Here is a 16,527-nt window from a genome sequence, read left to right on the forward strand (position 1 = left end):
ACTTAAAAAAGAGATGCAGAGGATCATAACACACATCATAATCAAGAATAGGTGCACAGCGTGACAGCAAGGTTAGTGTCAGAGACCAAAGTGCATTTTTGTTTCGTTGGTTGAGTTGGTTCTTTACTTTTATTCTCATAACACTCTGGATAGTGGAATTGTGAACTGATGAAATTACGCCACTCTTTAGTTCAACATGGGAAATATTTAACTCTCTCCCTTACCTATCCCCCATCTCTCCTTCTCGCCCTCCCTCCCTCTCTCCCCCTTCACTCCCTCTCTCCCCCCTCTCTCTCTCCCTCTCCCTCCTCTCTCTCCCTCCCTCCTCTCTCTCTCCTCTGTCAGATGGGAAGGTATATGCTCTGGGAGGGATGGCAGCTGACACGACGCCCCAGGCTCTGGTGAGGGTTTATGAGCCGGAGAAGGACCAATGGCAGCCCCTGACCTCTATGCCCACGCCCCGCTATGGAGCCGCCTCCTTCCTGAGAGGCAACAAGATCTACGTGCTGGGTAGGCCACTCCCCCATCCCTTCCCCTTCTGTCCGGTCACATCCCAGGGGAATGGCAGTATCATCGCCTCTGACCACTCAGAAGACAGCATGCAGAGAGAGGTCAAAAGAGAGGTTAGGCAGGTGGACCACAGTTAGATTGTTGGCCTGTAGTTAAATGGCAGCCTGCGGGACATGTTTCAGAACACCATGCCAAACAGGCTCAAGCACCAGCCAACACTGGCCCCTCGCTCTCTCTCCCCCAACTGTGTGTCACTCTGGTCAGATCTGACCTACAGTACGGCCACACACGCCACATGTACACGCTGTTGTACTACACACATTTAAATATGCACGCATGCACGTACAGCATAAGGGTTTCTAATTGACCATGAGGATCAGAGGAACCTGTGCTGAATAGGAGAGCAACACACAGACACACACACACACTCTTGCTCAGACGTCTGGGAAGGGTCGGGCCCATCGGGCTCTCATGCTCTACAGAACTTTCTGGGTCTTGACTCTGTGCGAGTTCCAAAAACAGGCAGGGAGTGAGGGACAGAGAGAAAGAAATCAGACAGGGAGTGAGGGAAAGCTGTAGATCTGTTCTCTGAGTCTCTGAGCAAACATGATCGATCTGATTTCAAATAGGTCATGAGAACAGATGAAACAGATAGGTAATTATTCACATTCATTCACTGGTACCAGCACTGCAGCTGTGGACAACAGTCCTAGTTTTAGAATACTTTTTAACGTGTAGGAGTAGAGACATCTAAATATATGGCTGTGTAGGAGGGAAAACATTATAAAAAGCTGGCTTCTTATGAATATTCATAAGTGATCTCCATTCCCAGCAAAAGAGTATAACCACATTCTCCTCTCCATGTCTGGTACATCTATCTGGTGTTACTGTGTTACTGTGTTACTGTGTTACTGTCTGTCTGTCTGTCTGTCTGTCTGTCTGTCTGTCTGTCTGTCTGTCTGTCTGTCTGTCTGTCTGTCTGTCTGTCTGTCTGTCTGTCTGTCTGTCTGTCTGTCTGTCTGTCTGTCTGTCTGTGTCTGGCTGGCTGGCTGGCTGGCTGGCTGGTACATCTATCTGGTGTTACTGTCTGTCTGGCTGGCTGGCTGGCTGGCTGGCTGGTACATCTATCTGGTGTTACTGTCTGTCTGTCTGTCTGTCTGTCTGTCTGTCTGTCTGTCTGTCTGTCTGTCTGTCTGTCTGTCTGTCTGTCTGGATGGTACATCTGTCTGGTGTTACTGTCTGTCTGTCTGTCTGTCTGTCTGTCTGTCTGTCTGTCTGTCTGTCTGTCTGTCTGTCTGTCTGTCTGTCTGTCTGTCTGTCTGGCTGGCTGTCTGGCTGGCTGGCTGGCTGGCTGGCTGGCTGGCTGGCTGGCTGGTACATCTATCTGGTGTTACTGTGTTACTGTCTGTCTGTCTGTCTGTCTGTCTGTCTGTCTGTCTGTCTGTCTGTCTGTCTGTCTGTCTGTCTGTCTGTCTGTCTGTCTGTCTGTGGCTGGCTGGCTGGCTGGCTGGATGGATGGTACATCTGTCTGTCTGTCTGTCTGTCTGTCTGGCTGGCTGGATGGTACATCTATCTGGTGTTACTGTGTTACTGTGTTACTGTGTTACTGTCTGTCTGGCTGTCTGTCTGGCTGGCTGGCTGGCTGGCTGGCTGACTATCTGGCTGGTATATCTATCTTGTATTACTGTATGTATGTCTGTCTGGCTGTCTGGCTGGCTGTCTGGCTGGCTGGCTGGTACATCTATCTGGTGTTACTGTGTTACTGTCTGTCTGTCTGTCTGTCTGTCTGTCTGTCTGTCTGTCTGTCTGTCTGTCTGTCTGTCTGTCTGTCTGTCTGTCTGTCTGTCTGTGTCTGTCTGCCTGGCTGGCTGTCTGGCTGGATGGTACATCTGTCTGTCTGTCTGTCTGTCTGTCTGTCTGTCTGTCTGTCTGTCTGTCTGTCTGTCTGTCTGTCTGTCTGTCTGTCTGTCTGTCTGTCTGTCTGTCTGTCTGGCTGGCTGGCTGGCTGGCTGGCTGGCTGGCTGGCTGTCTGTCTGGCTGGATGGTACATCTGTCTGGTGTTACTGTCTGTCTGTCTGTCTGTCTGTGTCTGGCTGGCTGGCTGGCTGGATGGTACATCTATCTGGTGTTACTGCCTGCCTGTCTGTCTGTCTGGCTATCTGCCTGTCTGGCTGGTACATCTATCTGTCTGTCTGTCTGTCTGTCTGTCTGTCTGTCTGTCTGTCTGTCTGTCTGGCTGGCTGGCTGGCTGGCTGGCTGGCTGACTGGATGGTACATCTGTCTGGTGTTACTGTGTTTCTGTCTGTCTGTCTGTCTGTCTGTCTGTCTGTCTGTCTGTCTGTCTGTCTGTCTGTCTGTCTGTCTGTCTGTCTGTCTGTCTGTCTGGCTGGCTGGCTGGCTGGCTGGCTGGCTGGCTGGTACATCTATCTGGTGTTACTGTGTTACTGTGTTACTGTGTTACTGTCTGTCTGTCTGTCTGTCTGTCTGTCTGTCTGTCTGTCTGTCTGTCTGTCTGTCTGTCTGTCTGTCTGTCTGTCTGTCTGTCTGTCTGTCTGTCTGTCTGTGTCTGGCTGGCTGGCTGGCTGGCTGGATGGTACATCTATCTGGTGTTACTGCCTGCCTGTCTGTCTGTCTGGCTATCTGCCTGTCTGGCTGGTACATCTGTCTGTCTGTCTGTCTGTCTGTCTGTCTGTCTGTCTGCTGCTGTCTGTCTGTCTGTCTGTCTGTCTGGCTGGCTGGCTGGCTGGCTGGCTGGCTGGCTGGCTGGTATGTCTATCTGGTGTTACTGTTTGGCTGTCTGTCTGGTACCTCTATCTGGTGTTAATATGTTACTGCCTGCTGGAATCCAGTCTCATAGATGAATGGCCGCTGCTTGCTAGCTAGCAGGCTTATGATGCAGATTCATATTACAGGGAGCAATGAGGAAGGAGGGGAATTATTTGATTCATGTTGTTTATCAGTGTATCATTGGCTGCAGTCCAAACACTTAAAAGACACACCCTATCCCCTCTGCCCTCAAATTAAGTGGACATTTATGATGACGTATCGTTACGTCTGACGAGTTGACACTTGTGAGGGAGGAAGGAATGATTTTTAAATGGACCACCCTTGGCTGGAAATTCGTCACTCGTTCATCCCACTATGATTGTGTTTTCAGCCACCGGTAGCTTGTGGGTGCTTTATATGCGCTAACAAAGAAACAAAGAACAATCTTCTGAAACTGGTCAATCTATTCTTGTTCTGAGAAATAAAGGCTATTCCATGTGAGAAATTGCCAAGAAACTGAAGATATCGTACAACGCTGGGTACTACTCCCTTTACAGAACAGCGCCAACTGTCTCTAAACAGAATAGAAAGAAGAGTGGGAGACCCCGGTGCACAAGTGAGCAAGAGGACAAGTACATTAGAGTGTCTAGTTTGAGAAACAGATGCCTCACAAGTCCTCAACTGGCAGATAGATATACCTGCAAAACACCAGTCTCAATGTCAACAGTGAAGAGGCAACTCTGGGATGCTGGCCTTCTGGGCAGATTTGCAAAGAAAAAGCCATATCTCAGACTGGCCAATAAAAAGAAAAGATTTAGATGGGCAAAAGAACACAGACACTGGACAGAGGAACTCTGCCTAGAAGAATGCTATTCATTGACTACAGCTCAACGTTCAACACCATAGTGCCCTCAAAGCTCATCAAAAAGCTAATGACCCCGGGACTAAACACCTCCCTCTGCGACTGGATCCTGGACTTCCTTATGGGCAGCCCCCAGGTAGTAAGGGTGGGTAACAACACATCCACCATGCTGATCCTCAACACAAGGGCCCCTCAGGGGTGCGTGCTCAGTCCCGTCCTGTACTCCCTGTTCACTCATGACTGCACGGCCAGTCTCGACTCCAACACCATCATTAAATGGGCACGACAAAACCTATTCCCCCTCAGGAGACTGAAAAGATTTGGCATGGGTCCTCAGATCCTCAAAAGGTTCTACAGCTGCACCATCGAGAGCATCCTGACGTGTTGCATCACTGCCTGGTATGGCAACTGCTCGGCCTCCGACCGCAAGGCACTACACAGGGTAGTGCGAACGGCCCAGTACATCACTGAGGCCAAGCTTCCTCACATCCTGTATATAGTCTGGCTATTGTTATTTTGCTGCTGCTCTTTAATTACTTGTTACTTTTATTTCTTATTCTTAGCCGTCTTTTTTTTAACTGCATTGTTGGTTAGCGGCTTGTAAGTAAGCATTTCACTGTAAGGTCTACACTGGTTGTATTCAGCATTTCACTGTTATATTCGGCGCATGTGTAACGGCTGTCGGGAGAGAGAGTAGACCAAGGCGCAGCGGAGTTAGTGTTCATCATGATTTTAATTTAATAAAGAACACTACACAAAACAAAACGAGAAAACTGACAGCCAAACAGTCCTGGTAGGTGCAAAACACTCAACAGAAACAATTACCCACAAAACCCCAACGGAAAAACAGGCACTTATGTGTGACTCCCAATCAGCAACAACACTCTACAGCTGTGCCTGATTGGAAGCCACACGGCCAAAATCAATGAAACAAACCAACATAGAAAAATGCACATAGAACGCCCACCCAATGTAACACCCTGGCCTAACCAAAATAAAGAACAAAAACCCCTCTCTATGGCCAGGGCGTTACAGCATGTGACTTATAAGATTTTATTTGATTTGAGCGTAAGTGGACGAGGGTCTTCCCATCAATTTCACCCTGCTGAAGTGTGGGAGAAGGATCCAGTGTTCACAATGTATAGTGTACTTTAGCTACATGTTGATGCCCTTTTCATGTAAATAATACCCTTTTCAGTGCACTCCATAAACTCAATGATTTAATGTGAAACAAACACGTTTCTGTACAGGCAAAATAAGATTGCTGCTGAAATTGTAGTATGCTGACTACCTTATATGGATAGAACTGTCAAAGTGGCATTGGTTTCTAGAATGATTTTGCTTGCATATGGGACTGCGTTTCAGGCTGCCAGACTGTTAGTTCTCACCCAGCCCAGTGTGTATAAGGTTCAGTTCAATATGGCGGTCTGTCATCAAAGCTGTCTGAGTGGGTGTGTATGTGAATACTGCCCATCTTGACTGTGAGAAGCTTTTCGGAGCCCCTCCATACACTCTCTCTGAGAACATCTTGTACATCAGCTGCTACTCTGAGTGGTGCACAGCCCGGAATGTGTATCTCTTCTTCGCTCCTATCTTGTCTTTTATTCTCTCTCTCTCTCTGTCTACTGATGGAGGACTGTAGGGCTGCCAGACAGGGCTGCCAGACAGTGCTGGCTGGCTGGCGAGGGGTAACAGGCTCAGCGAATGCAGAGCAGACCCATACTTTTGGACTGCAGTGTGACAACCAGGGATCTGAACTGAAGACGTGTAGTAAATGTGACATTTTCCACAGAGCATTTCCCAGACTCCCATGTTTCAGCTTCCTGAGTAGAAGAGGGGCCGGGGTTGTTCATTAGCCTTATGCTAATTACATTGTTATACTATTACAATATAACAACCACACCCCTGTACAATATAGTACATTTACCTACTGTAAATCAATTAAATGTACACAATTAGAAAAATGAAGCAGTGCTACTCATGTAATCTCCCTCTACTCTGTGAAAGGCACGAACACCTTTCTTGGCTCATTGGACTACAGCAGGATGTGTCTGTTTACTCCCTTTGATTTGTTTTCTTTGGATGAATAATAATGTCGTATGTAACTGAATACACAGACCGTGACATGTGATGTCCATGAGTAAAACCAGATGAATATTACCTGAAATACGCCATGTCAGGCTTTGTGTCTGTGTCGGCAATCAGCGTGTGATCACAGTGGGAATACTGTCAGCAGGTCCAGGCTGATCAAACCTCCGACACTGACAGGCTGTAGTGCAAACTGTCTACTCAAACATGGATAGAAACTTTAGCCCAAGTCCAATAGGATCCACACCTGTCTCACTTCCTGCAGGTCCAACAGCATAGCAGAATGACTGACACGGTGCATGATCTTCACTATACACACTGTCAGCCAGACCCAAAGTGGAATACTCATCACTCACACACACACACACACACACACTCTCTGGGTAGCTGTCATGTTTGGTGAGTTTTGTTGGGCCAGGAGTGAGCATGGAGGAGAGAGAGCCTGGGGCTGTCACAGAGAGAGAGAGGGAGGATCAGAAAGGTGAGAAACGGAGAAACCAATGGAACGAGAGAATACAAAAATACTAATATCTGGAGGTGCCAAGCTTATATTTGAGAACACATCCCAGGATATTTGGCTGCTCCTATCAGATATGGAATCAGCTAATGAAGGTAAACCATTTCCAACCATCCATTTAGTGCCAACGTTTTTTTCTTTTTATTTAGTTATTATTATTCATTTTTTACAACTGTTTCTCCCTCGCTCTCACATCTCGTCCCTCCCACCTATTCTGACCCTTCATCTCTCTCCTCTCCCATTCCTTCTCTCTCATGCCCTGCTGCCCACTCCTTCTGACCCTCTCTCCTTTCTCTCCACTCCTCCCTGGCAGGTGGGCGTCAGGGCAAGCTTCCTGTCACAGCCTTCGAGGCCTTTGACCTGGAAATGAAGAGTTGGACGTGTTACCCCTGCATCCCCAGCCGCCGGGCCTTCGCCTGCTGTGCTGCCACCGAGCGGGGCTTCTTCAGCCTGGGAGGGCTCCAGCAGCCTGGCCCCCACAACTTCTACTCCAGACCACACTTCGTCAGCACAGTGGAGGAGTACGACCCAGAACAGGGTGAGTCAATTCAGAGTTTACACAGACACATACTTACAGGGGCTCCAGTCACAGAATTAAAGAAAACAATATATATTGTTCTCTATATTGTTAATTTAAATTGTATCCTGGGGCTCCAGTACTCTAGTTCAATCAGCCAGACTTGCAAGATGAACCTATTTGGCTCAGCATGCTGTCACCCCCTATACAGTTGAAGTTGGACGTTTATAATACACTTAGGTTGGAGTCATTAAAAGTAGTTTTTCAACCACTCCACAAATTTCTTGTTAACAAACTATAGCGTTGGCAAGTCGGTTAGGACATCCACTTTGTGCATGACAAGTAATTTTTCCGACAATTGTTTACAGACAGATTATTTCACTTATAATTCGCTGTATCACAATTCCAGTGGGTCAGAAGTTTACTTACACTAAGTTGACTGTGCCTTTAAACAGCTTGGATAGCTCCAGAAAGTGAGGTCATGGTTTTAGAAGCTTCTGATAGGCTAATTGACATCATTTGAGTCAGTTGGAGGTGTACCTGTGGATGTATTTCAAGAACTACCTTCAAACTCAGTGCCTCTTTGCTTAACATCATGGGAAATCAAAAGAAATCAGCCAAGACCTCAGAAAAAAATGATAGACCTCCACAAGTCTGGTTCATCCTTTGGAGCAATTTCCAAATGCCTGAAGGTGCCAGGTTCATCTGTACAAACAATAGTACGCAAGTATAACATCATGGGACCACACAGCCGTCATACCACTCAGGAAGGAGACGCGTTCTGTCTCCTAGAGATGAATGTACTTTGGTGCAAAAAGTGCAAATCAATCCCAGAACAACAGCAAAGGACCTTGTGAAGATGCTGGAGGAAACGGATACAAAAGTATCTATACCCACATTTAAAGGAGTCCTATATCGACATAACCTGAAAGGCCGCTCAGCAAGGAAGAACCCACTGCTCCAAAACCGCCATAAAAAAGCCAGACTACGGTTTGCAACTGCACATGGGGACAAAGATCGTACTTTTTGGAGAAATGTCATCTGGTCTGATGAAACAAAGATAGAACTGTTTGGCAATAATCACCATCGTTATGTTTGGAGGAAAAAGGGGGAGGTTTGCAAGCCGAAGAACACCATGTGGTTGCTAATTTCTGTATTACCAAATGAGGAGAGACAAACTTCACACACACCAGTCAGAGTTTATACTTAAACTACAATTTTAATTATAAGAGCTTTGCATTAGCACTTGACTTTCAACGATTCACCATTTCTAATGACCCATTGAGAGTGTTGAACACAATTACTACTGAGATCTTTATAGCAAGATCCACCCCCTTTTGACATGACAAACCACAGATAGTTAGGAACGGTTCACAAAGAAATACTGTTTACTTTAGAGAGGAGTATCCACAGCTAGATAACATTCGCTATAAATTATCGTTCAGTTTGATCCCTAATGACGAGGTTCTAATCTCGTCCCTGGTACTTCATAGAACAAAAACACCATTTCATCCAATGGCATATATCAATTGTCAACTCTAGATACTCCCATCTTAAGCAAACCCCATCTTGACCCCACTCCTGGACAGGCTCACTGGGGGGAGTGAGCCTCTAGGCCATATACTGTCACAGGATAAGTGCGAGATCTAAGAGACGATGGTCCCAGACACTGCCATAAACCTCCCCACAATAAAGAAAAGGAGGGAGTGACTTGCTCACAGACATTGTGGAGACAAGTCATTGGTTCCCCATTAATCACGCCATCCCTTCACATGGTTTAAGAATAGGTAAAGAGACATTCACATATGAAGACAATATTTAATTCTGTCCTCCTCTCTTGCTGATATTCTGCATAGCAAAAGAGACAAGTAAAAGACAAGTCTGACCTCTCCCCTCTCTGAGCCCCAAGTGACTGAGACCCAGCTAAGGGAAACGTGCAGCTGAAAGACACCAGGGTCCAAAGGACACTTTCTAATGACAAGTATCTCACACAAGCATATTATACTAATAAAACATCTTAATTACCTATGTTACCCAACTAATTCTGATTCATCCACCACAACCATCCCAACCGTGAAGCACGGGGGGGGCAGCATCATGTTGTGGGGTGCTTTGCTGCAGGAGGGACTGGTGCACTTCACAAAATAGATCGATCATGAGGAAGGAAAATGATGTGCATATATTGAAGCAGCATCTCAAGACATCACTCAGGAAGTTAAAGCTTGGTCGTAAATGGGTCTTGCAAATGGAAAATGACCCCAAGCATACTTCCAAAGTTGTGTCAAAATGGCTTAAGGACAACAAAGTCAAGGTATTGGAGCAGGCCATCACACAGCCCTGACCTCAATCCTATATAAAATTTGTGGGCAGAACTAAAAAAATGTGTGCGAGCAAGGAGGCCAACAAACCTGACTCAGTTACACCAGCTCTGTCAGGAGGAATGGGCCAAAATTCACCCAACTTATTGTGGGAAGCTTGTGTAAGGCTACCCGAAACGCTTGACACAAGTTAACAAAATTAAAGGCAATGCTACCAAATACTAATTGAGTGTATGCAAACTTCTGACCCACTGGGAATGTGATGAAAGAAATAAAAGCTGAAATAAATCATTCTCTCTACTATTATTCTGACATTTCACATTCTTAAAATAAAGTGGTGATCCTAACTGACCTAACACAGGGACTTTTTACTAGGATTAAATGTCAGGAATTGTGTAAAACTGAGTTTAAATGTATTTGGCTATGGTGTATGTAAACTTCCGACTTCAACTGTATATGCTACCCATACATGCGTAATATCAACCTCAGTCATAAACTCAACTCAAGCCTTATCTACTGTTACACACTCGGCTTACTATACAGTCTCCTAACACATCCACTAAGAAAACACTTCTATATATTTCCACTACTTTTGAAAGTATATCCATGCTTGAGGCCAGGCAAGGTGGGTTGGGGTGTTACTGAGTCACAGAGCCATCGAATAGGGTCTTGATCACACATGATTTCCTACTGCAGCAGCTTACTGGTACACTGAGACAGATATTCCAGAACTGTGCTGTGTATGATTCACCTTTCATTTCTGGATTAAGCCATGTGTGTGTGTGTGTGTGTGTGTGTGTGTGTGTGTGTGTGTGTGTGTGTGTGTGTGTGTGTGTGTGTGTGTGTGTGTGTGTGTGTGTGTGTGTGTGTGTGTGTGTGTGTGTGTGTGTGTGCATGTGCGGGAGGGAGGGAGGGAGGGAGGGGAATCTTATTCTCTGTCCATATTAACATTTTATATTTTACTCCCTGCTGTGCATTTCCAGTCCTGATATAAGGCATACTGTATAACCTTTGCAGTTGCTGAAATTAAAAGCCAGATGAGTTTAGTTTAATTTGGCTTTTGAAGATATGGATTTATTCTGAAGAACAAAGCATCCCAAGCTTTTCACGGTGAAAAGGTGACCTCCTGTGTATGTGTGTCATCCCGTGTGTGTCCTTTATGGATGAGAGATTTTGTGGTTAGTGTGCTCTGTCTCCCTCTCAATTCCTTTCCATTCATTGCGTCCCTGCTAGGACCCATGGGTAAACTCAAGGCATGGTGGCCAGGCAATCGCCTCAGACAGATAATAGAATAGCAGCACAAAAACAGGCCCAGTCAAAGAAGTGCATTTATATTGAATCTCCCTCTGCCTCGTAGGATAGTCATGAAATTCCATCTTAGAAGTGTCTATTCCGATGCAGTGAATAGTAGAAAGAGAAAAATGTTGTAAAGAAATAGAACTGATAGATTTTTAAACGCTTCCTACTGGTGTCAGTGCACAGTGTTCTGCCTTGGTTACACATTTCATGGAGTTTCTCTTTTGTAGGAGAATGCATGAAGATATAGTCTGGCTAACACCTAACTCAAAGTCCTCCTGACTTCAGAGTCTGGAAAGGCTGTTTTGATGTTGTCAGTATGATGCATGGATAATGAAGGGGTCTGCGCTTTTACTGGTTGGTTCTCCTTTGTGTCTTTCTCACACAAACACCCACATGGACAGCCACACACAGCCCTGAGCGCTGCCCCCTTCCATTATAACTGTTGGATTTTCAAATCACTCAGAAATTGAGCGGATGCATTGATTGGTTCTCTCAAAAGTTACTTTTGAGAGAACCAATCAATGCAACTTTTGAGAGAACCAATCAATGCGTCCGCTACATTTCTGAGCGAATACTGCATTTACAATAGCCTCCTTTCCAGACCAGTGTGTCTCAGCTCTCCCTGCGCTGTGAGTCACATGAGTTGCGTCAGCCAGGCTATGAAAGATAGGCCTGTCGTGAAGAAAATTCCATTGTACTGTGCTGCAATGTAATATATTTGAGTCTAATACATTAGGGCTGGTTACATGAAGCAGGAGGGTTATGCAGGTTGTAACCGGTTAATTTTTACATCCTCAAATGTTTTAATCAAGACAATTTGCATGTAAATGTCCCTTTATGAAAAGGAATGGCTGCACAAGGCAGAACAGCATGCCCAGTTAATGGAACATAGTGTGTCCCCTCTGTGTGGGTTGTTTGCGTGTGCGTGCATGTGTGTGTGTCAGAGAGAGGGAGAGAGAGCGAGGTGGCCATAATTCCATTATCACCTCACCCATTACTGTGCAGCCTGGAGATAATACAGTATGTTTTATGTACAGTATGTTTTATGTACAGTATGTTTTACAGTATGTTTTGTTTTATGTACAGTTTGTTTTATGTACAGTATGTTTTATGTACAGTATGTTTTATGTACAGTATGCTTTATGTACAGTATGTTTTACAGTATGTTTTGTTTTATGTACAGTTTGTTTTATGTACAGTTTGTTTTATGTACAGTATGTTTTATGTACAGTATGTTTTACAGTGTTTTGTTTTATGTACAGTATGTTTTATGTACAGTATGTTTTATGTACAGTATGTTTTATGTACAGTATGTTTTACAGTATGTTTTGTTTTGTGTACGTTTTGTTTTATGTACAGTTTGTTTTATGTACAGTGTGTCTTATGTACAGTGTTTTACAGTATGTTTTGTTTTATGTACAGTTTGTTTTATGTACAGTTTGTTTTATGTACAGTATGTTTTATGTACAGTGTTTTACAGTATGTTTTGTTTTATGTACAGTATGTTTTATGTACAGTTTGTTTTATGTACAGTATGTTTTATGTACAGTATGTTTTATGTACAGTTTGTTTTATGTACAGTTTGTTTTATGTACAGTATGTTTTATGTACAGTATGTTTTATGTACAGTAATCACCAGCACACAGTTTACAGGCCATATCCTCAATTACACACCTCTCTGCTCTTATCTGCCCATTTACAACTGTGTAGCACTGAGCTGAGGAAACCTGTGGGTGTGTTGGTGGGTGACAGCATGTGTGACTATGAGCCTAATAGGGTGTCTGTGCAGAAGACGGAACAGACAGAGGGACTAGTCCCACCACTCTGGCTCTTACCATACACCTTCTTGACTACACAGTGTTTACCTCAATCAATACTGGCTATCGACAATGTGCTTAAACTGAGTATTCATGTCTTTATGATTTCCCTGTTGAACGGAATATTTGACTTATTCTTTCATTTGAAATTACTTTTGGAGAAAACCTTTTAGTTTCCATCAAACCGAACCATGAATTGAAGGGAGAGACGTGTGAGATGCCACTCAGCCATACGAAGGAACAGCCATGCCTGGGAAACATGCCACTTAGCTGCATGAAGGAGCCTGGGAAACATGCCACTTAGCTGCATGAAGGAGCCTGGGAAACATGCCACTTAGACATATGAAGGAGCAGCCATGCCTGGGAAACATGCCACTCAGCCATATGAAGGAGCAGCCATGCCTGGGAAACATGCCACTCAGCCATATGAAGGAGCAGCCATGTCTGGGAAACACGCCACTCAGCCATATGAAGGAGCAGCCATGTCTGGGAAACATGCCACTCAGCCATATGAAGGAGCAGCCATCCCTGGGAAACATGCCACTCAGCCATATGAAGGAGCAGCCATGCCTGGGAAACATGCCACTCAGCCATATGAAGGAGCAGCCATGCCTGGGAAACATGCCACTCAGCCATATGAAGGAGCAGCCATGCCTGGGAAACATGCCACTCAGCCATATGAAGGAGCAGCCATGCCTGGGAAACATGCCACTCAGCCATATGAAGGAGCAGCCATGCCTGGGAAACATGCCAGTCAGCCATATGAAGGAGCAGCCATGCCTGGGAAACATGTCACTCAGCCATATGAAGGAGCAGCCATGTCTGGGAAACACGCCACTCAGCCATATGAAGGGGATCCAATTGACCCGGTGCTCTATAGCTATTATTATGCACGCATTTGAATTCCCATCCCAGTCTCACGTTAAGTACTGCACATCTGCCTAATGGTAATGACTGAATTATCATCTTGAGTTCCCATTGAGGAGCTATTATTGAAGGCTCAATATTAAGATCCTTCCCTCTTAAGCACCCCCCCAGGCGCCATGTTAAAAGCCATTATGGTGGTTGGTTTGTAGAGGGCCGAGGGTGGAGAGTGAGTTTTTATCCTCTGGCTGCCTCTCTGGTTAATAGTTCCTCTGAGAATGATGGCACATCCTCACTAAAAGATTGAACATTCCCCATTTTGTGTGTTAGTGATGTTAAAATGCCCTGTTTTCAGTCATATTTTATATTCTGCCATAGTTAGCGTGTTTTCCCACCATTTCACTTGCAGCAGTTAAGCGTGTCAATTGAATGTGCGAGGAATGTGTGTAGAATACGGATTGGCTAATTGTGTATTTATAGGTCCCTCCCACCAATTTGAGTTGATTGAATCCAGGTGTATATGTGGCTCAGTTGGTAGAGCATGGTGTTTGCAACGCCAGGGTTGTGGGTTTGATTCCCACGGGGGACCAGTACGGATTTTTTTTTTTTTTTTTATGAAATGTATGTATTCACTACTGTAAGTCGCTCTGGATAAGAGCGTCTGCTAAATGACTAAAATGTAAATGTGTTTGGGGGAGAAAGGCAGTTGGAAGATGGGAAGGGTCTTTTAGAAGTTAGTAGGACTCTTTTTTTTCTTTTTTCTCAGGAGTATTGAGTTAGGGAGGAGGATTTAGTCATGTGGAACTAATGTTGTGAACCGTGATTGACCACCCACTCCAGCTTAGTAGGTGGCGGCATGCACCTTAAACTTTGTTTGCGGACCGCCATTATATCATGGAAAGGACCTGGGGATAGTGGACGACTGTAGGTCGAGTATAGGGCATAGCATTTCCCTTGATGAGGCAAAAAAGAGATTTAGACTTGGAAAAGTAGAACATTTTCAGAACAAATCGGTAATTGGTTAAAGGAGGAGGATTGGAGGGAATGAGAGATGAGGTTAAAAGACTGATGGAGGCACAGGATGGGTGTGAATCTGTTGAAGCTAGCAGTAATAAGGGAGAGGGGTATGTCGAGGAAGATTGGTGTCAATTTCAAACGGAGTGAGCCGGACGCCTTTTCGAATTCTGGAGGTGAAATGGAAGAGGTGGAAGGACATGGTTATGATAGATATAAGTTTGGTCCAGTGTGAGTGAGATTTTTGAAGAGGGTGGATCCATGGGTGGTTTCAGGTTGGGTGGAATATATTGTGGGTTCTGTTGAGTCGGTGAAGGTAGCATGAAGTGGACTTGTGATGTTTGTGTTTCTTCAGATCAGAGGGAGCAGGCTCTCCATGTGATGCAATTTGGGGAAAGACCTGTATCTTGCTTTACGCTTAGGTACAGGGCACCATTGAAGGGAGTGATTTCTGGGGTAGCGTTAAGTGTGGAGGTGGAGCAATTGAAGTTGAAGACTCCTGGTGTTTGTGACGCCCGCCGTTTGGTGCGACGCAGATGCAGTGTCCGGTGCGAGAGAGGCAGGTTGAGGTGGCCAGGGTCAGAGTAGTGCAGAAGGTGTCGTATGCTGAGGTAGTGAAGAAAGTAGAGGAGGTATGAGAGAGGCAGGTTGAGGTGGCCAGGGTCAGAGTAGTGCAGAAGGTGTCGTATGCTGAGGTAGTGAAGAAAGTAGAGGAGGTACGAGAGAGGCAGGTTGAGGTGGCCAGGGTCAGAGTAGTGCAGAGGGTGTCGTATGCTGAGGTAGTGAAGAAAGTAGAGGAGGTATGAGAGAGGCAGGTTGAGGTGGCCAGGGTCAGAGTAGTGCAGAAGGTGTCGTATGCTGAGGTAGTGAAGAAAGTAGAGGAGGTATGAGAGAGGCAGGTTGAGGTGGCCAGGGTCAGAGTAGTGCAGAAGGTGTCGTATGCTGAGGTAGTGAAGAAAGTAGAGGAGGTACGAGAGAGGCAGGTTGAGGTGGCCAGGGTCAGAGTAGTGCAGAAGGTGTCGTATGCTGAGGTAGTGAAGAAAGTAGAGGAGGTATGATAGAGGCAGGTTGAGGTGGCCAGGGTCAGAGTAGTGCAGAAGGTGTCGTATGCTGAGGTAGTGAAGAAAGTAGAGGGTGGATAAAGGGAGATGGATTCTGAGAGAATCCCTGTGAGTAGTAGTTCTGTGCCAAAACAGAGGGATAGGCTAATGAGTGATGTGTTTCATTAAGGTTGGCTTTTTAGCGTTCATAGCAATGGTTATCAACTGTACTGCAAATCACAGAAAATATATGTTGTGGTGGCAGCTGCAGAGAAGTTCTTGGGGGTAGGAGATCTGACTTCAGAAGAGTTACAGGGTGTGTTGAGTGGTAGTGTCCCGTCCTCTCAGGTCGTCGGCCTGGGGTAGGATCAGAGAGGGCTCGGGGGCAGTATTGAGACATTTTGAAAAAAATATGTGCCCATTTTTAACTGCCTCCTACACCAACTCAGAAGCTAGGATATGCATATTATTAACACATTCGGATAGAAAACACTCTGAATTTTCTAAAACAGTTTGAATGGTGTCTGTAAGTATAACAAAACTCATATTGCAGGCAAAAACCTGTGAAAAATAGATTTAAAAAAATGTGAATTTTGTGACTGTACTATTTAGTGTCATTGTTTTATAGATACCATAGTGAGAAAGGATTCATTTCGCAACACCTACGGCTTCCGCTAGATGTCAACGATCTTTATAAAGTTGTTTGAAGCGTCTATGATAAACAGAGAGCAAATTAGAATCCAAGGAAGTTGACATGTCATCACTTCATTTTTTTGCGCCTGCGCATAAATCTGAGAAGCGTGAGTTTGTCTTCATTGTTTATCTAGACATAGGATAGGTTGTGTGAAAATATTACTGATGTTTAACGTTAAAAATGGACCAAAAGATTAATGCTAAACAACATTTGACATGTTT

At 45.1% G+C, this 16,527-nt stretch overlaps 1 protein-coding gene across 1 annotated transcript in view; it reads left to right on the forward strand.

Annotated features, from left to right (window-relative positions):
• Positions 1–349: 349 nt before the first annotated feature.
• Positions 350–16,527, forward strand: part of LOC106572099 (kelch domain-containing protein 8B) — a 48,885-nt gene continuing 32,707 nt past the window's right edge. Inside the window, exons 1-2 of the mRNA XM_014145928.3 lie at positions 350–510; positions 7,057–7,281. Coding sequence (XP_014001403.2) covers positions 372–510; positions 7,057–7,281 — 364 coding nt within the window. The 5' untranslated portion in view covers positions 350–371. The remainder of the gene's footprint in view (positions 511–7,056; positions 7,282–16,527) is intronic.

This window comes from Salmo salar, chromosome 15, assembly GCF_965601325.2.
Source record: "Salmo salar chromosome 15, fSalSal1, whole genome shotgun sequence".
Classification (NCBI taxonomy): domain Eukaryota; kingdom Metazoa; phylum Chordata; class Actinopteri; order Salmoniformes; family Salmonidae; genus Salmo; species Salmo salar.